We start from the raw sequence: 21,607 nt of genomic DNA on the forward strand, positions 1-21,607 counted from the left end.
AAGGAGTAACTCTACTAGCATACGATTAATTTGTAATTAAAAACTTACTCTTTGTACTTCACCTATACACATAGTTTGAAGGTATTAGAATTTACATCAACTTCCAGTGAATGCAGGTACAAAATATGAATTCGAACCACATAGGACTCTAACCCACGGCAACGAATTCATCCCTGAACGTTGGTCGACTTCACACACAAAAACTGTCGCTCATTCAATCATCCGATTTATATTACTCTAAATCAAGATACAGTAGTTTTACAAACTACGGTCAGCTGAAAATCGCAAGAAAGTAACCAACACAACGTGAATTCGACGTTTCTGCCCTTTTAAATATACTGGGGAGGCCGGGAGCCTATGCCGGGAGCGCAGGGGGTTTAAATTGAAGAACGAAACACGTAAGTTGAGAGAGCGGGAATTCGCATTAGCATTCCGCGAATACGATGGATAATAAGGTAAGAGCATGGGTAAGAGGTAGTATTGAGTGGGAATAAACCGATAATAAAATCTATTTATCCTAAATTAATCTTAAAATATAATTTACGTAAAAATTCAAATTGATTTAATAATCGTTTTCTAACGCAATTAATAAAGAAGCATTAATTAAGTTATACAGCCGGCAACTGTCACATTTAACCTTAGATATTAACAAAGTTTGGACGCACATACATTCTTAAACATAATTTATAGTCATAATTTATGTTAACGTGAAATATAGGTAATCATTTTAAAAATGTTCCGATGATTTCATTTACTTCTTGCTGATGTAAAAGTCTCACAAATGTCACTCTGCATGAGTAAACAAATTAATGGTGTGTTTACGAGCATGAGCTACTAAAAGAAGTATGTTTTAGGAAATGATGTCAAATATTTTAATTCGAGCATATATGTAATGCACATGTTTCTTCTGAAGGGTCCTTCAGGAGTTTCATGTTGTGAATTGAAGGTGAACAGAATATTATTATTAATCATCAAATATATTCTGGAGGAACTCACACAATCAACAATTCTTTCATAAGAAACATAATTTATAAGAAAGAAGTGAGATTGTAAATCATGATGTACCTACTTCTCACAATAGGCTTGATTAATGTGCATGGAATAAAATTTGGATAACATCAATTAATTACAAGTGCCCACTGCCCGTTTCAATATAATGCCTGGGATATGCGTAAGGGCGGATGTATAGTATATACCAGGAATATTCTTGGGATATCCTGAGAACATTGAGCATATTCTAAGAATATTCCAATATACCTTCGAGAATATTCTAAGCATATTCATGGGATATTACTCCGCTGTGTGGGAAAGAACCCAGCAGAAAACAAGGAAGCACTATTGCAAAAGGAGAAATTTTTAATTTAGCATTTTCATTTTAGCAAATGCTTTTAGCAGCATCTGGAGATGTTACCAAAACATTTTCACAACACATAATACATTATATAATACACATATGTATAACTGAGGAAATATTGTTGCTGTATATCAATGAACCAAAAGCATCAAAACCAAAGAAAAAAACAATTCCTTCATTTGCAAGCCTGCAAAACAGGAATACATGGATATTCCTGCCAAAACAACATTCTGCAATTTATTAGTATTCCAATGGAGCTGATATTTTGCAAATTTATTAAGATTCCTACCCTACTATCATCAAATAGGGAAGTGGTAAGAAACATCTGACGACTTGAATGTTTTCAGACCACCCCAATTCATATCAAATTCAAATTCGTTAAATATTCTCTCTCACACATAATGGTAGCATATGGTTACCTCAATTGATAATGGTTCTGAGTACAAAAATATTTTTAGCTCTCCTTAAAAATTCATAATTTGTATCAATGATGTGAACTGATATTTTACATTTGCCATTGCATTTCCACAATACCCTGAATTAAAAAGTATTCCATGTCATGAAGCATATTATCGCAGAGACTATTGCATCAAATCAACTAAACCTATGTACAGTTTTTACAGCCAAGTAATCCATCACTCAAGACCAGGTAAATGGACAATGTAAAATATTGGTCCCGAATATCAAACTAGTTTCATGTTGGCTGTGCAAGAGTCATGCCCAGAATCTTGCACATTTCATTTCCCACTATCACATACAAAACACGGGGCACATTGTTGCCTGTAGAATAGTGATTGGACGAAATCACAGTAAAAGCTAAACAATTTTTTTGGTATATCTTTGGAATTAAAGCTTATAGTTGACACATCTCAACTTTAACATTAAATAAGTAAATGTGGTATTTTCTGTGCAAAAGCTTGCATTTCCTTTTTAGACACGTCTAATATTCAAAATTCATTTTCAAATTCTATGAATGAAACATATTTAAAACAATTGAGATGTAGGGATAGCAAATAATCTGCTAAACATCACCTTTGGAAACAAATGGGACCATAGGGAGCTGAGTTGAAGTTGGTATTATTTCAACTAAACCAAATAGTACATCGTTGTAATTTGTTGAGCCACTCCAAGAAGTCAAATTCACATTTTTTGATGTCATGTGACTTTAATTGTTTTCATCATAAAAACTTAGCACTATAGTCACTCTCAGGAAACATTTCAAAATCTTAATATTAATTGGGTGATCCATTTGGCACAATATTTTTAAAGGGAGTTTACTACCTGGGGTTCAAATCTATTAGATATTACATTCTAAATTAAAAGAGTGAAATTAAGACCTTAAATTCTATCATATTTACAAGGGAATAGGCCATTAAGCTCAAATGCCAGAGGAACTGAGAAGGGAAATATATCTACAGAAACTGATTTTACTAGAGACAAATGAGATACAAGTAATTGTGGATTTAAGATGTGGACTGCTAAAACATTAGTGAAATAATTAAAATATGATTAATAAAAAAATATTATTCAACATCACATTGTCCAAAGTCTGAATGAATTTCCATTATGAAGTGGATATAATTGGTGAAATTTCAGGTATTAAATTTGTTTAACAGCATGGTAGTGTATGGCGAACTTGCTCTTAACAGCAGGTAATGTTGAAATTAATAAGGCTAATAATATTTCATAACTAAAATTGTTCCTCACTATTGAGTCATTCCTGCTTAGAAGATTTTCTGACGTGTGATTTTTATTGTTCATAGTCAACTACCACAGACGATTGAATCACACTTTTTTATATCTCAATCAAATTGCAATAAGTGTAAATGCCCAGATTGAAAAATATTAATCACATAAAAACCCATAGTTTTACTTCCACACATTTATGCTAGATAAGTAAAATTTCATTACATATGCCACCTTTGATTAAAAATAGCTCCAGGATCTCAGACATATAGTTATCTGAAATCACAATATATACAAAAGTGAATCATAGAGACATATTCATTCCTATTTCATCTGATTTTAAAAACTGCACTGATCAAAAGAAACAAAATGCACTGATGAAAAACTATGTTTATATTTGTGGTTTAAATTAAACACTGTAGAGGACTGGTTGTACAATTGTTTTTCATGGTTAAACTATACTTTGTGAAGCACACTAACTAGTTCACATTCACCCAATTATTTTGACCCCATTATATTATATTAAATATGCATAAATATGTCATGAGAGCAATAGATTGGAAAATGAAATGAAAGGACTCATGGTATGAAAGACACATGATTACTATATTTACTGTGATATTTTCACCCTCCGAGTTACTGGATTCATAAGATAAAAATTTACACAGGTTATATTAATTCGGCTAAGGGTATTTTTAAAAGAAAATTATAACGCATCAATTCTGAAAGGTGATGAATACTAAGTAAATGTTGGGGGGTTCCAAAATCTATGATTCATATAATACCACAAGACTAATCTTCTGGGCCAAATACAAATTAGTACAAAATGAATCATGGAGCATGCAATATATAACTAATTTATAAATAAATTACAATACTATATGAAAAGATAGGCTTTTTATGAAATTGGCATTCTTAAAAACGAAAAGCAACAACAGAGGTCCTGTATGAGTTGACAGCTCTGTCATTCTGTTTCAATACTTACACTTGAGTATGTACTTAATCATTTTTCCATTTAAGAGTCAACTGAGCCTTATGGGTTGACGGGAAAAAATAACATACATTAAAGCCTCTTTTTACAAGTAGTGCGATGATTCGAACACATTTGAAAATTTTTGTAGCAGTTTGTATTAGGACTCTAAATTAATTGTATTTTGCTTGAAATTCAGAGATGAGGGACTTAATCCTGCGGTTCTCACCTAATGTTTTGCCTGAAAAACACACTGAGAGCAATCCTAAGATATATGAAGTAAAAATTTGGTATATCCACGAAAGATTCATTTTTTGTTCATTCATTTCATCAGTTCTGTTGGCAGGCTGACAGGTTATGATAGAGGAAACACTTGATCTGAACTCATACGGAAAATGAATTTTTCTAAACCTGCACCTTGTGATGGAATCCTTTGAAGCAGCTAATAATCTTAAAATTCACCAATTACAGAAGGGGCAAGGATTCAATTATTTCATCAAATCCATGTATGAAAGATCCAACCAATAATTATTTTGAGTAGATTGGGTCTCCAATTTGATGACTTTATACTCTATCAAAACCATAGATTTGGGATTTGCACGAAATGATAGATTAAAGGTTTTATCCATTTCTTTACCAATATCTCTATGTGATATGATAAAAGTAGTTCAGCTATACAATTCCTAATCTTAGCTCATAAATCACTCTTTGCCGGAAGACATGCATCACTATAAGAAGAAACTTGAAAGAAACTTTCCTCAGCCAAGTTGCAGCAGAGGCCTGATTCTAATGCATAGGACATTGGAAATTAAATCTTCATTTAAAACAAGAACAAAAGTAATATCTTTTAGCTTTGCCTACTTCTTTACTTTTTAGCATGTATTTGCCTATGGACCAGTAATGATAAGGTGATAGTAATAAAAGGTGATGTATCTTCAATACTCCGAAGGAATAAATTCCTTATTTAGCAGAATAACAGAAGCAAATCTGGATGCATTCTCAAGGTATTAAAGAGCATACCATAAAGGGCATTCTGGATGAATATAAGAAGGGGTAAAATGAGACATGATGAATGATGAGAGAAAACTTTCATATTCAGAGTTATTACCTATACTTCAAGAATCATGATTCCATTATTATTAAAATATAGTAAAGCACATTTAATTATTATATCCTACTTGTAGTAATGCTTTTTATTGGAGTCCAGAGAAACAAGTTAAACCAAGAGTTAGCAACCTTTTCATGCTAGTGGGTCTCATATTGAAATAGGTATGTACATACGTAAGGACCCAATTGGCAAGGTTGTAAACACTAGTATTTTCGTGATATTTTTTATTGAACCACTGTCAGTTTACACACCAATATGTGCATAATTTCAGTAACACTCGCACCTAAAATGTAATTTTATTCACTAAGCATAAAAGTGTTGAGCTAAATGAAATTAGCCATAAGTCACCCACTCTTGGGGTTAACCATTTTTTGGCTAAAAGTTCATATTATGAAACAAAGTCTCTTAAAGTTCCATGATCGGAATATTATTAATCTAGAGCTCAGATTTAAAAAAAATATATATATATAACAAAAATGACAATTTTGGATGGGTCTAAAACTCTATTTGAAAGGCCTTGGGATCTATGTATAAATTTAGTTTGGTAGCTGGTCAAAAATATGACCTTTAGCTTCAATTTTGTTGTGCAGCACATGTTTGAGACTCATTGTTTTTTTTTCCTTTATCTTCATATTTGATGAAAGCAGAGAGAATTGAAATTCACATCCTCTGCAAAATTTCAATGACATCATCTAGGAGTCAAGGTATTTACAATAGATTTTAATGTTTCCATGAAATATATTGTTCAAGTTTGAGGTTAGGTGGCAATATAACGACATTATTTGGTACACTCCCATCCACTTAATTCATACTTTCTTATATTTTAAAATGCATTAACTTGATATGATATGCAGGAAAACATTTGCCTAACTATAGTCTTCGAGGTTATCTTCAGATAGATTTTTCTCTTCCAGTCATTAAATGCTAATAAGTTTGTGGGCATCATAGCACCTTGACTTCCACCAGATACCAGTTTATTTATTTTTTTTGTATTGGAAAACACTTCCAGAAAGATTGGATTATTGCATCATCAGAAAAAGTTTTCAAATATTATGAGAAAGCAATTTGGATGCTGCATAAAACTTCTGCTAGCACCATTTAAAACGACTATGTATTAAGAATAATTTAAGTTTCAGAATATTTTACTGTAGTTTTTATAGTATCATTTATTGACAGAAAAATGAATTTTAAAAATATTTCGGTTGTGTTAGGGATGAATAAATTTTTTCGTGCCCTGAGGTTGAATGAAATATCAAACTGAGTCAAGAGATATTTTTAGGAGATTTAAGAAGCCTACAGCATATTTAACATTTCCCAATCAAAAAGCAGTAACATTTTAGGCTCTGCCGGTATTTGTGCGACCACTCAGTGATAAAAGAATAGTATCCAAGAAAAAATTTAGCAGTCTTTTGAAAAGATATGGAAAAAGGACTTACAAGGCAAGAACAATGATGGATTTTCCTTTAGAGGATGAGGAAAGGGACACGTAGGTTTGAAAATCAGAAAAGAAGGAAGAGATAGAAAGATAATAATGGATCAGAAAATTGACAATTCAAGCAAAGAGGAGGAGATACAACATCACACAAAGGGAAAACCTTAACTACATGATTCTTGGGGTGGGGGAAAATCGTCCTCCAGTATAATGCAATGAAGGTGTTGGAAAAAAAGGGTGAAATTAATATTTGAAGAAACTCAACAAGGTTGACTGCTTCTATCCACATTGGGACAAAATTTGTCAAGAGTATGACTGCACTATTTATAAAGCCCTACATGAATTTTAGCCTATTTCAATAGCACTGAACATATACAATTGGCTTTTTAAATATTCACACTTAACATATTGTCTTGTGAGAGAATGCAGATTACAATTTATGAATTTTTAAACATTTCTTTTAAATTAATGATTTTTAAACTTTATCACTTAAAATTATTTTATCAACCTTCTACTGAACATTATAAATTATGATTTGAGCCATAGAAATATAGCCGATCACAATGAAATAGATTCTTGATTGGGAATAATAGTTGTGAATTCTTGTTTGTATAACCTATATGTATATGAAAAGCTGTTCTGCGTATTTCATTCCAATTTCAACCCAGTGTAAACCGTAAACTTAAAAACTATTTTGTTGTACTTTAATTATTAAATAAAATATTCCATGTGCAGAAATATTTTGAATGCAAGTAAAAATGAACTTTTCAAAAACATTCAGAACACTATCAGAAATTGCATTGCAAATGCAAAAAGAGGAATAGTAAGTAGCAGTGTTTGTAAATGCCGTGGTAGTAAAAATATAACAGGTGAAGTGATGTAGGCAAACGTGGAGGTCGAGTGATGGAGAGGAGCATTTGAGAATAACACAGAGGTCTGGAAAAGATGGACAAGAAAAGATACAGAAGGGCTTGGAAAGATGAAATATAAAGCAAACACTCAAAAAGAATTGCTGTCATGATGGTCATAGGTGAAGGGTCCTTTGGATGCAAAGTGAAGCATATTAAGAATCTGAACATTTGGCACACAATTCCACTCACTCGCAAACAACTCACACACAAAAACCACACACAGATAAAAGCACAAATAAAGCACACAACAATGAACGAACTTACAATAAATAAACCACGTAATCAGACACCATGACGAGCTTTGACAGAGAGGAAGATGAGAAAAACAAAAATGGGGATACAAAATAAAAACACGCATAAGAGGACAACGAGTTGGCAAAAATGTTAGTCCCAGGGATAATTGTTAAAAAATTATCTTGAGAAACTTGAACAAAGCTCATGTGAAAGACTGTTAACAGATCATGCCAATTGAAATAATTTGGAAAAATTCCACTGTAATGAAGTCTTAAATTCAGGTATAAAAAAAATGAAAAATAACTCGCTGCTGAGCAATTGTGTTTTCAAAACTATTTCTGATTAATATATAATCTGTTTGCCCTTTCCCAAGTATCTTGCTGGAAAATATTACCATCCATAAGACAGAAAGTTATTACTGATCGAATATTTAGACAAATTGGCTAATCCCTAAATGTAGTTCTTATTTCCAGGAACATTTTGTAAGTATCACAACACACTGAAAGCACACCAATGCATCACATTTAGGTCAAGAGCACATTAAAGATAAAAGCATCATTAACTCATTTATCAGGGTAAGTTAATTATTTTCTTGAATAGCCCAAGCATTCACTACAGTGCATAGAATTTATTTAAAATTGCATTATTAAGCCTTAGCATCAGCGAAAAGTTAGACACTGGATTTTTTTTTTCGCTCTGCAATCTCTAACGTGAAAATGTTTAATCTACATCCTAACACACATACTTCCTTAATGATAAATAAAAAGCTGTTATTTGCCATTGGTTATTAACTTATAATGACTCCAAGCCCAAGATGCCAAATTTTATATAGATAATGCTTTGCCTGCTGATATTTTACTGCACGCACTTATATGAAATAACGAAACTTAAGTAAAATGTATAGACATTAAATAAACCACCAACAGAACGAGGTGATTAAAACACAAGAGTGAGTCTCTTTCACTTACTTTCTATTAGAGAGAGGTCGTCATAGCAGCAACGGCAGAGGAAGATGAGATGCGGGAAGAAACAGAAGAGAAAAGGGGGTGAGTTTGGAGAAGAACTTGATTCCCTGCATTCTCTACATATTGTATTATGATGAACAATGTCTGGTACCATGGTATTGCAGGAATGAGCATTCAATAAAAATATATACAATTTTTGTAAGTTAGTCCGAAGAAGCTATATAAATTTTCTCTAAAATAAATGCATCTTAGATGAGGCTATTATCGGATATTTACTTTATCACATATTGTATGAGTATAAGAATTTAGGTATACCTTACCATAAATATTTATAATACAGACTTGAAGCGGATTGATATTCGAAAAAAATGAAAAATCTTAGCTCATCGACACTGTAGGCATGGGCCACTCATGTAGGCTGTTGATGATTTCCTTTCTTCTATTAAATACTGTCTCTTGAGATGATTTCTGAATTCAAGGGGAACACAAATTGTGATAAATAGAGCTTTTTGCTGAACCTATAAGACCAAACTGGTTAGACTACACAAAATTTATGCAACTAGTGAACCTTTCTAACGGCTCCTACTTGAGATTCAAGTGGTATAGGATGATGCAAATTTAAAGTATATTGTTAAGGACTTAATAAGAATGTGAAAAATCAGACTTAAGATGGGATCAAAATATTTTCATTGACAGGGTGGGAAAAGTAGGGCAATATGATGATGGAGAAAAGGAAGATAAGCTCCTTTAATCTAATTTCCAAAAAAAGGAGATAAAAATGTACAGTGGTAAATGGGGAAAAAGAAAAAATAGCTTCAAACTTCAAATGACTAATGAAAATACTCAATGAGATAATATTCAAAACTACCATTAACTTCGAATGCATTCTAATGTGACATTATTCTCATGACATATTACATCTCAAAATCCTGCACTGTTCTCATAAGCACCAGAGAAAAAAAATTAGTGTTCATTTTTTTCAAGTGAATGCCTATTAATTACCCTCTAGTGTCTAAGCGAGGAGTGAATATTTACTGCAAGACGCTTCAACAACTGCTACTCGGTCAATAGCAATGGCGCATTAAGATTTGGAGCTATTCTGAGCGACCCAGAGTTCTTTTGTACTGTGCTATAGAGATAGTGCTGCACAAACAAACCAAGTCTGCCTCTTAAGCAGTCACACTCACCAACTCCAGCATGACACCCCATCTCCAAATGAAGTGTCTCCAAGGTTAGCCTCCACCATTGCGGTCTTCACACACTTGTTAACTGTCTTGCATGTTATACACATACCCCCTCCGTCAACCCAAACGAAAGCTTTTACGTTTAATTAATTATAAGCTGTTATGCATACAAAACATAGTATCAGCATATGGTTAAAAATTAATGTAAGCGTATTAAAAATCAAATAATATCAACATTCCATGCCATGTTGTTTATATTCAATTACAAAAATGTCTAAAGGCTAAAAATAAATCAATCTCTTAAGGAACGTGTAGGTACTCTTTTAGCTAATTTAATCAACACTACTACCCCCATTATGAGGAAATGTGAGAAAAAACTGAAGGACTCTTTTTCTACCATAATGAAGTTACTAACAAAAAACAAAACACCCACTTTTATCTATTCAATAAACTAGGTGCCAAATAGGATCACGCAACTATACAACGATGCTCAGGATTAACACAGCTTCTGATGTCCAGCTAGATGAGCAGCAAGTCATATCCCCTTAAACACAGCCAAACCACTCACAGGCTCCCTCCCAAACTGGAATTACCCTCCCGTCCCCTGCTAAGAAGCCCCAGACCCCCAATAATCCATCACCCAAGCTAGATTGACGCCTTACTTCCCTTCCACCTGCTTACACTCGCCGTTAACTTACCTGGAGGCATCGATGAAGTAGATGATGAGCGACGCGATGCTCAGGATGAATACGAGTACCACCTGCAATGAGAAGAGTAAATGATCAAAATTTTTTCAGTAAAAAGCCATCTGGTATTGTATTTAAAAAAAATGGGAATAACTTAGTTTTTCCACGTGTATTTATTACAAAAATTCAGAGTGACCTAGGTTTGAAGAGTGAAAAATTCAGAGTGACCACATCATCCTCTTCGATACCTAGTTCTCAGTGAAGTTTTTTGATAAATATTCGTGGAAAAACTAAGTAATAATCTTTTCTTCAATATTATAAGCGAATTCCAAGAAGCCACGCCTGAAAACAGGACAGAATACTTCCGGTATTCGGTCACCAAATCAAACTCATTATGTGATCTGGGATTTTGCCATTTCAATCTTGGCCCCAGGCGCAGTAGCCGATGACCACTCATTCTTCATAATTACTCTGAGATGTGCCTTGAAAAATGTGACTGTAAGAAACTAGAGAATTATTTTAAATCCATGTACATTTCGCTAAAAACACTGTGCATCAATTTAATAGAGCGATCTTGGGACTCGGCGCAGGCAGTCACGTTTGACTCACCCTACGTAAGCCTCCATATCTTCAGAAAACCTCCGGTTTCTCAGACCACCTCTGTTCACACGATTGAGGCCTGACCTCCGTAGGTAGTACCAGAGGCCTCTGGAGAAAGTGCTGTGATGGCATTCAACGATTCTATCACCGGAGAACTGCCTCCGGTTCGCAGCACTGGACGCTGCGTAGTGTCGGAACACCTCGAGCAGACATTGGGTCCGTTTTACATCAAATTGAATGGATGGATTCTTGAACACAACCCCATTACCGATGAAAAATAAACAAACATATATGGATTGAGTATAAATAATTTTAACAGGAGTCCAGCAAATCATTCAAGACTCAATTTTTGTGAACTTGAAATTGAATTTTCTAACCGTATGAATAATAATAATAATAATAATAATTTATTTGTCCGGCGATTTGTTCTCACAAATATAGGACACGTCAATTATGTTACAAAAATACATAGATACAAAAAACTACAAGGTATTACCATACATCATGTAAAAAGCAAGGTGTTATGGATGAAGAAAATCATCCACAGAATAAAATAACTTTTTCAAAAGAAACTCACGAAGCTTTGATTTGAAGAGATATATGTTTTTGACTCCCTTCACTTCTGGTGGGAGTTTGTTAAATAGCAGTAGGCCCATGTGCCAAGGTGCATAACTTGAGTTCTTGGTTCTTGTAAATGTTTGATGGAGGCTTGTAGAACTCCTTGTATAATGACAGTGGTAATCACTATTTGTTGCATAATTCGAAAGATTCTTTTTTGCACAGACAATTACAGCATACATATATACACAGGGGAGAGGTAAAATGTTGAATTTCTTAAAAAGAGGGCGACATGGAGCATAAACAGGCACCTTTCCGATAATATGGAGTATCCTCTTTTGAATTTTGAAGATTATTTTGGAATTGGGTCTAGGGCCCCAGAAGAGTATACTAAACATTACATGTGAGTAGAATTCACCATAATAAATTGATAATAGTACATCAATATCTACAGTTTTTCGGATAGACAGGATCAAAAAACAGACAGAACTCAATTTACTGCGAAGCTTCTGAATATGTTCCTCCCAAGATATTTGATTATCAAGAGTTACACCCAGGAAAGAGGAACTGAGGTTTTGTGGAATAGGTTTACCATCAGTCTTGACAGAGATCTGTGATTGCTGTTTATTCTTGTTGCAAAAGTAAATTAAATTAGATTTCTCCACATTGAGGAGGAGAGAATTTTGATTACACCACTCTTGTAAGACACGTGCTGCATCATTAGATTTTAAGGTCAGGCTTTCCATTGATGTGGCAGACACTAAAACATTGGTATCATCAGCGTACAATACTGGAAGTACACCTGGTACATATTTAAACATATCTGGGAGGTCATTTATAAATAAAAGGAACAGAACTGGTCCCAGAACTGAGCCCTGGGGAACGCCCATGACAATTTTTTTCTCAGGGGACATAAAATTGGTTCCATCCCTTCTAAGGACAACACTTTGTCGCCTATCACTCAGGTAAGACTCAATCCACTTGTAGCCTGCACCTCTAATTCCAAACATTTCAAGTTTTTGCAGTAATAGACCGTGATTGACACAGTCAAACGCTTTAGAAAAGTCAAAGGAGAGAATAAGTGATTCTAGTCTGTTATCCAGATCATCTAATATTTTATTCACAACCTGGTAAGTGGCAGTAGTAGTAGACCTTGATTTCCTAAAGCCATGTTGGGCGGTGGATAATAATTTTTGAGATTCCAAATAAGCTATGAGACGTGAATAAAATACTACCTCAAAAATCTTACTGAACTGATTCAGTAGAGAGATTGGACGATATGAATTCATCCTCTGTCGACTGCCCTTACCTTTGTATAGAGGGATGATCTTTGCTACTTTGAGTGGACCTGGAAAAATGCCTAACCGTAAAGATTCATTGATCAAGAATAATAATGGGGACATGATTGCATGGAAAGAACGCTTTATTACAACCATTGGAATCTCATCAAGGCCAGCAGTAAACTTATTGCTTAGTTTCCGGATAACATTCCTTAATTCTGAATCAGAACAAGGCTGAAGAAATAAGGAATTACAAGGTGTTACTGTTCGGGAATATTTAGTATGTTGATTCAATTTGGGTAGTTGATGTGACAGAAAAAAATCATTGAGGGCAGAGGCCATTTGAAAATTATCATCCAAAATGGTATTGTCCTGGGAGTTCAAGAGTTTAAAGTCTGACCTATTACTCTTGCTATGTTTCGATTCTTTAACAATTTTCCAAATTTCTTTAGTTTTATTTGCTGCATTATTAATTCTTTGGTTATTGTATGTCTTCTTGGCATTCTGAAGGATATACCTATATGTAATTCTTTTTCAAGACAGTATACTCGCGTCTATCAGTGGGGTCCGTTTTACCATTGAAGTACAGAGCCATGTCTTTCATGTACCTCGATAAGTTACGAATTTCTTGCGAGACCCAAGGTTTTTTGTAGCTTGTCCTTGAATAACTTCTACTTTTTACTGGCAAGATGGGAAAGCAATAGTCGAAGTACTCTAGGTATGATGAGTAAAAAAGATTGAAGCTGTCATCAAAAGAGGACATGTGATAAATGCTAGACCAATCATGAGAATTTAGCAATTCACAGAAAGTGATAATATTTTCTTCAGAGAAGAGTCTCTTATATGAGGTTGAACTCATTTTTGAAGAACTAACTTCAATTTTGCAAAGTAATGGGAAATGATCTGATATATGAGACACAACAACTTTAGTTTCAACAGACATCGGGTCAGAATTCGTACAGATGTAATCAATGAGGGTCGCGGAAGTATGACTAACTCTTGTTGGTTCATCATTTGTGATATTCAGATTGAAAGAAGAAAGAATATCTAACAATTCCCATTTTTCTCTAGAATCTTGAAGAACATTGCAGTTGAAGTCTCCAGTAATGATAAGAAAAGGATTCTCAACGTCATTATGAATTAGTTCAAGAAGTTCGGATAGTTTGTCGAGAAAAATATTGAAACTGCTGGAAGGAGAGCGATAGACGGTCACTAAATAGATTTCTCTCTTGTCAAGTTCAATTTTAGTCATGCAAGATTCAAACACTTGTTCTTCGTTCAGCCTATCATAGGGGACTTTCACAGGGATGTATCTTAAATTCCGAGATACGAGGATTAAGACGCCACCATTTTTTAGCATAGATCGACTAAAAAAATCTGCTACAACGTAGCCGGGCAGATGGAAAGTGTTCACTTCGTCGGCCGAAAGCCAGTGTTCGTTAAGGCAGAGAACGTCTGGTTTATGGTCACTCACAAAAACTTCTAGATCAAGGGTCTTGTTGCGTACACATTGAATGTTAATGTGGAGTACCTTTAAATGCTGCTCTATCTCGTTGGCGCTATATGGTATGGGTTTGTCCATGGAAACTTCACCAGCTACAATGATACTGACATCCTGATATGTATCCATTACCCAACTGAGGAGGCTATCAAATTTCCCAAGAAATAATTGGAAATCACCAGAGGGTGAACGATACACTGAAATGCAGATAATAGTATCAGTACCGACAGACACTTTGCAGATAGCATACTCGAAGACTTGTTCCACACATAGGTCATGACATGGGATTCTGATAGCTTCACTCATTAAATTGTGCCTGGAATAGATAGCTACTCCACCATTTTTCAGATTCGATCTACAGAAGTAATTAACTAAATAATAATCCTGAAGTATAGTTTGCTGAATCTCATCAGTCTTTAGCCAGTGCTCGCAAATACAGACTATGTCTACATGGTGTTCAGCTAGAAGAAGTTCAATCTCAGCTACTTTATTTCTAATGCATTGTATATTAATGTGCAGCACTGAAAACGTAGCTAGTCAGGAGACACTCTCACTGTTTCTTTTTGGAGCAAATGCTCCATTGGCGAGATCAACGTTAGCAGTATTTTTTGGCCATATAAATTTGTTAACAATTACACCCTCAGGCCAGAGGGATCGATCCCTTAATTTTTTAAAGTCATTTTGATCGATGCAAACTTTAAATGAGCCGTAGGCGCTTTTAGTGTTTTCAATAGCATCACATGAAATGCATTTCACAGAAAACTTATCTTTAATATGCCCTGCTACTTCCTCCTTGGGCGTCTCTTTGTCTAGGCGCCCTATGTAGACGAACATGGTTCTTTTTGCCGCTCGGAGGCCGAGCGTAGCACCATTTACGTCAGATTTACCAGTTCCTATGATTTGGGCTGATTTCTTCTTCTGCCCAGCGTGTTTCTTCTTTGCGGTAACGACCTTAAATTCTTCATCGTCCGCAGGTTGCTGGTCCTCTTGCTGATTCCGTTGTTTGTAAAGTTGAGATTCGTGCGACGTCCGTTGCCCCGGAGTTTTCTTAGGTGACAGCGGCGACAGTTCAATCGTCGAATTTTCACATTTTTGGATCACTTCACCGTTCGTTATCGTCATCGATTTCGATGGTTTTGGATTATTTCCGTCACAGAGTCTGCCAGCACTTTGATCGCAATTCACTCCAGTCACTTCCGAAAACGAGACTTTTTTCTTCGGAGCGACTACGAAATTATTTTTTAATTGTACAAGTTCAGCTTTTAAAACTTCGATGTCGGCAGCCATATTGGCAATGTTAGCCCCGAGGGACCGGCACTTTAAACTAAAAAATAATTTTTAACGGCAAGTATTTTCCTTCCAACAGGAAATATTTTTTCAAAACATTTGCATCGACGTAAGAAGGAGAGGTAGGGATGTGCGAGTACTCGAAAATTCGAGTCGAGTAGTTTCGGTTTTAGATTGTTGAGGCCAGTTCGAAATCGAAAGTTCGAAATCTTCCGACAGGAGGTGATATCGTGAAACTTACGTAATAATATCGTTTTAGAGTCGATAAGTCGTTCTAATGCCTCGGACTAGGAGTTTCAGCTTGTTATATACGTAGCAGTCAACCACCATAGCAGTCGACGTGGGCGCCCATTACCTTTTCGTTAACTGCGGCGGCCGACCGTCTTCCAAACCGGCGTAATCGGGGTGGACCAACCGCTGTACCGTTCATACTTTCTTATGCTCATGAATTTGTATCCTACATACTTTCTTTACAGAAACGCTGAGACAATACGTAAAAATAGTTCAGATTTCTATGGAAAAAATGTAAATTTTAGGTTTTAGTGGACGATGCCGGTTTTTCTTGGTGTTTGACGTCACAAGTGGGTGCCATCTTTTAGCCTTTTTAGTACTACGTACTTTCGATTTTAATTATTGATTGTTCCTTTATAACGTTTGGATTCCTTCTTGAACTTACAAAAAAGAGTTTCTATGACTGATTAAACGAAATAAGAAATAAAGAAAAAAGTCCACAAAAGCTAAAGATAAGTTCAATAGTTCGTTCGCTTCGTCCACTTAAATTCCATGATGATTCAAGTTCCATAAAAATCGTTGATATAACTTTTAATGAAAATTCCAGAGGTTACCAAATATTGCAACTTTGGTAAGAAAGTACTTATCCAGCCACACAAGTATGTTGCAAAATACAATTCTCTGCAGCCAATAATAATGTAACATTGAGACGTCAAAACATGCTGCATGAGAATGTAGAACAAATGGTTTTTCTGCTTGAGAATTAGAAAAGATCAAATATTACATCATTCATTTACTTATTAATATTAGGTTAATTTGTTATTGAAATAAATTAACCTAATTATTATTATTAGGTTAATTTATTTCAATAATGCTTAGGGAACTGTTTAAGAAACACTAAATGTCATTCATATCCTAATTCTGACACGTTTTACATCAGCGTTCCACATTTCCTTTTCCTTTTTACATCAAGATAAGTATTTGGAATAGAAAATTGCAGATATAAAAATGAGAATATACTGGAGCCTGCATTGCTGTATTGCCTGGTTCAGAAATTGTCATACTCGACTCGATACTCGCGAGTAGTTTTCAACTCGACTCGAGATCAAAAAGTACTACTTGCACATCTCTAAGGAGAGGTAGTGGCAAATCCGGGGTAAATTCATATAAAATGACAAAACAAATTCGAAGCAAGACATAGTAAAATAATTCAGTCTAGCAATGAACTTCAAAAGGGAGAATGAAATCAATAGGCACTAACTGTAGGAAATGATTATTAACCTTGCGAATGATAACTTTCACTCAGGGGTCAATATCTGTGCACACTAACAGCAATACGAAATATATAAGTTGATTTGTATTTCTAATGTTGATTAAAATCCGAATAGGAAGTAGACATCTCGCACATGCTGTCAATGACCCACGACCTACTTTGACACAAATAAAGAAAAGAGACATTTTGATGCGAAAGGAATCTTCGCATACGAACGCGTTGAAGCTACGCCGTGGAAGTACGCAACCCACATAACAATATACCGTGCGTGCAGTATTCTTTAGGCGCAAATGGTTTCTCACTTATTTCCATCATCCGAGGCGCGACAAATAGTTGTTGATCATAAATATAATTAATTAAAAAATGGGAGCGATTTTCAAGAACTTTTCTTTCTATATATGGTTAATAAAGCAGTTTCACGCAAACACTGAAAATTAAGATACATACATTAATCACTGCAGCATTAACATAATATTTCAAAGCCAATAACTTCCCCAATTGAAAAAATAAAATACTCAGAAAGGTCACTGAAAACTACCTACAATGTAAAGAGTCTATTTTAGCTCTAATTTATTCAACGAAGAGGCACCAATTGGCAGGGCATTCTCTTTCGTCTCAGTGAATGTGAAATCCTCTTAGATATCACCGAGTGTTTCCTAACACATCAATACTCAAGAGCTAGTTATCCCATGAAAAGGAACAATGAATAGATTGATCAGAGAGAGATAAACGATTGACTATCTTTTTCCAAATCCCTAAAGATTTACTTTACGCGGATATTTCGAGTTTATTCTCTCAAAGAGAAGCTTTTTGTTTTAAACTCTATCTAAACTAAAGGTGGGATAGTCGTGGTCGAGCTGAAAATAACCGATATGTTTACTACGAGCAGAAAGATCCAACACACAAAACAGAAACCAATGGCGTCGAAATATTCTAAAAATAAACCACATAATGAAAACAAAATAGAGACAATATTTACCATTTCACTCACAAGAGATGGTACCCTCGGAGAAATAATGGACATGAAACACAAAGTTAATACGCCTCAATAATCCGGAAAGGCAAGTACATAAATCATCACTCCAATTATTTAAAATAATCGCAGTCATAGGCAAAACATTAAAAATAAGAATCCATTAGTGTCAGTGCCTCAATATAATAATAGGATGGCATTAAATGTGAGGACATGAAGAATATATATTATCTGTGGGAACGAAGGTGCGTTTATTTAAGCGCGCAGCCTAAATAGAATATTTCTACAAAATTGTATAAGGTGAAGTTTTCAGGGAAATATTTCAAAGGTAACAGGCACACGATGCATCAACATGCGTACAACGGTATATGCGCAAATAAAGATAAGTTGCTCGAAAGAAAAGGTAAAAACCAAATGCAATTGGCTTTAATACGGGAGAATTCCATTTTCTCACCAGAAGAAAACATAAGATCGGGCGGGTGAATAGCTAAAGAGAAACAATGCTGAAAAAGGATTGATATGGGTTTAAAAAATCATTATTCGTGGGGAAAAATGAAATAAAGGTTTCATTTTAAAAATTACCTTGTGAGAAATTTTTTCATAAATTACCTTAAATATTGTAAAAAAAAGAGAGAATGCCAGCGTAAAAACCTAAGGATTCAGACTCACAATAGTCGAACGTCGAGTAAAGAAAGCACTGACATTCAATCGTTGAAAAATAAAACAAAGCCATGCTTTCACGCAGTTTTAAACCCCAAGTTTCACAGAGCCATCCACTATCTCACTCTATGCGCACATGCTCTTTAAGTTCCATTATACGACCGCGATGTGATGACGTACCACTTAAGATAGGGAGCGAAGGAGAGGAAGAATGGTGGAGAGGGAAGGGGGAAATGGAGTGGGAAGTTATGGGAAACGGTGGGAAGATGGAAAAGAGGGGGAGAAGGAGGAGGCAGTGGATGAAAATACGGCCGTTGAGAACGGACTGGGCCGCCTCCTCAAAGAGATAGCACGGGAGGGTTAAGAGAGGAGGAGGTGGGTGGGATGGAGGAGGGGAAATACTTGCGGACGAAGGGGCGCGTGGGCGGGGGAAGGAGGGGCGAGAGGGGAAGTGGATGGATCGGAAGAGCAGTAGAAGAGACATGGAGAGGGAGTCGAAAGGACAGGAGAGGGGGTGGAGCCTTCGATCAAATGCTAAAATAAGAATGGAAGAATGGAGGAGGGTTTTATTTTGTTGGGAGAATGTACGGTTTTGTGGGTGGGCGGTCTTGAAAATTTCTGTGAAATCTCGAATGAAAATGACGAACGTGAGAGGAGTGGGGGAGATGGTTGAGTGATTTAAGAGCGGTGGGCTCGCGAGTCTTCATAGCCTCGATGGAATACTCACTCCCGCGGCTAAGATGAGGTGAATCCACCGCCACGTGGCCAATGATGATAAAACGGGAGCCGGAGCAATATGCTCGGCACACGTCAGTTTCTAAAATAAGACAAGGGATGTCCTTTCTTGCAATTATGCCACACACGCTATATGGAAGGAATGTGAAGTGTACTGGATTTCCCTATAAATCCTGTCTAATCCAATTTTTCTTTTATGCAAAATCACATATGAAGGGTCGTCGTCAAAGAAATGAGGTTCTTTTTCAGCTCTATCACATAGGTCTGAATTAAGAGTAATTTTTTATGCAAAATAAAATGCTCATATGTGTAGCTATTATTATATTTATAATTGGGTTGAAAATGTAGATATTAATAATAGTTAAATATTCAAATTTGATTTTTCTAGCAATAAATGCTGGGTTTGGAAGAAGCACGTGGATAATAAAGAGCTTTTGATAGCCCGAATTAGTCACAATAAAGACCATTTACCATTCCTGAAGGCTCGCCTTAGTTTTACGTCGTTGACGTAAATTTTTCACAGCACATTCTGCCATTTAGAACAATTTCGTATTTTGTGGCCCACATTGCCTTTTCGAGGATAATGTAAACGGAATATTTACAGAATTGACTTTACTCTGATATAAGCAAAAAAGCACTAACAGCTGTCGCAATAAATCGGACAGTGTAGGGATTGTGAAATAAAATTTGTATGCATATATCACGAGTTCAATGATAACGTGAGGATTGCCGAGACTTTTGATACATAACGTCAAAACAGTATTCATCCGTAATTAGGTCATTAAAAATACAATGGAATGGGAGAAAAACATTAAACACAGCAACCCTCAATGCATATGGAGATAATATGGAGATATAACGAACAAATATCTTTTTCGGGACGACAGCCACCATCGTCTGCAACACGAAAAATGATGGCGGGGGGAAAAGTAGGATAAAGAAGAAAATTGCAGGAAGACGGACACTTGCAAGACATGAGCTTGTCATTAAGATGGCTAAACCCAAGAGATCCGGAACCATAATAATGACAATTCTATGCTGGTGATATCCTGAGCTATAAATAAATTGGGTGTGTAATTAATGTCCGGGCCCATCCTCCCAACCGCTAGAAATAGAACTTTGAGCGAAGACATGACGAAGGAAGGGGACTTCGTGAAAACTCGGTTACAATCAAGATAGATTTGCAACCATAACATAACCAACACAGAGTTTCGCTTAGGCCCTGGAGGTTAAAGATCGGTATCAGCGCACGAGATAATTTAATTGCCCCGGGTGCTTTGCCTAACTAAAGGGTGATAGCGGCATCAGATACGCGTGACAACAGAGTGTCGTTTCTAATTCATAATTTTATTGAATCGGTCTCCCTTAACGTCTTAATGTTTCCATTCACAATTGGTAAGCTTTATTTAGTTAAAGTTAACGAAGACATGAGGGAGGAAAGGGAATTCGTGAAAACTCGTTTACAATCTAGAGAGATTTGTAACCAAAAGATTACCCATCGAGTTTTGTTAAGGCGATTTAAGACGCCTAGCTTAAGCAACCTTAGCTGTGACACTCCTCTAGCGAATTAAAATACTTGAAAATTTATATAATCAATGCTTAAAAAAATGGTGATATACATGAAAACAAATGTGATTTGAACACTCGCAATAAACCCGTTTAAAACCTGAGTGAAGATTCGTCAAGGTGGTAGAATATTTACAAACAAAGAGAATAACGCGTGGTCCCTTACAAGCCGAAAAAAGCGACTCTTACATAATAAAAATCATAAATGGAAAACTAATGACAAATCAGATTAAATATAGCATAAATTTACACATTTAGTAATAAATGCTGATTCAATTCCATCCAGTTAAATTAGAACGTTGGACACGCGTTTAAAAATAGGTAAAAACAACTTTGAATGAAAATACTAATTACTCGAGTTTTTAAGAATTCCTGGCCTTCCATGATACGAAATAACCTTACGTAAAGACATT

The 21,607-nt window shown here is 35.4% G+C and overlaps 1 protein-coding gene across 43 annotated transcripts in view; it reads right to left on the reverse strand.

Moving 5' to 3' along the window:
* Positions 1 to 21,607, reverse strand: part of LOC124160665 (calcium-activated potassium channel slowpoke) — a 364,836-nt gene that overhangs the window by 126,214 nt on the left and 217,015 nt on the right. For 23 of the 43 annotated variants that reach the window (XM_046536608.1, XM_046536598.1, XM_046536620.1 and 20 more), the window contains exon 3: positions 10,543 to 10,604. In XM_046536608.1, coding sequence (XP_046392564.1) covers positions 10,543 to 10,604 — 62 coding nt within the window. Of the gene's footprint in view, positions 1 to 48; positions 354 to 8,663; positions 8,667 to 10,542; positions 10,605 to 21,607 lie in introns of those variants that run through there. The other 20 variants (XM_046536600.1, XM_046536586.1, XM_046536591.1 and 17 more) reach the window with 2 other exon arrangements.

Source organism: Ischnura elegans, chromosome 6 (genome assembly GCF_921293095.1).
Source record: "Ischnura elegans chromosome 6, ioIscEleg1.1, whole genome shotgun sequence".
NCBI classification, from domain to species: Eukaryota; Metazoa; Arthropoda; class Insecta; order Odonata; family Coenagrionidae; genus Ischnura; species Ischnura elegans.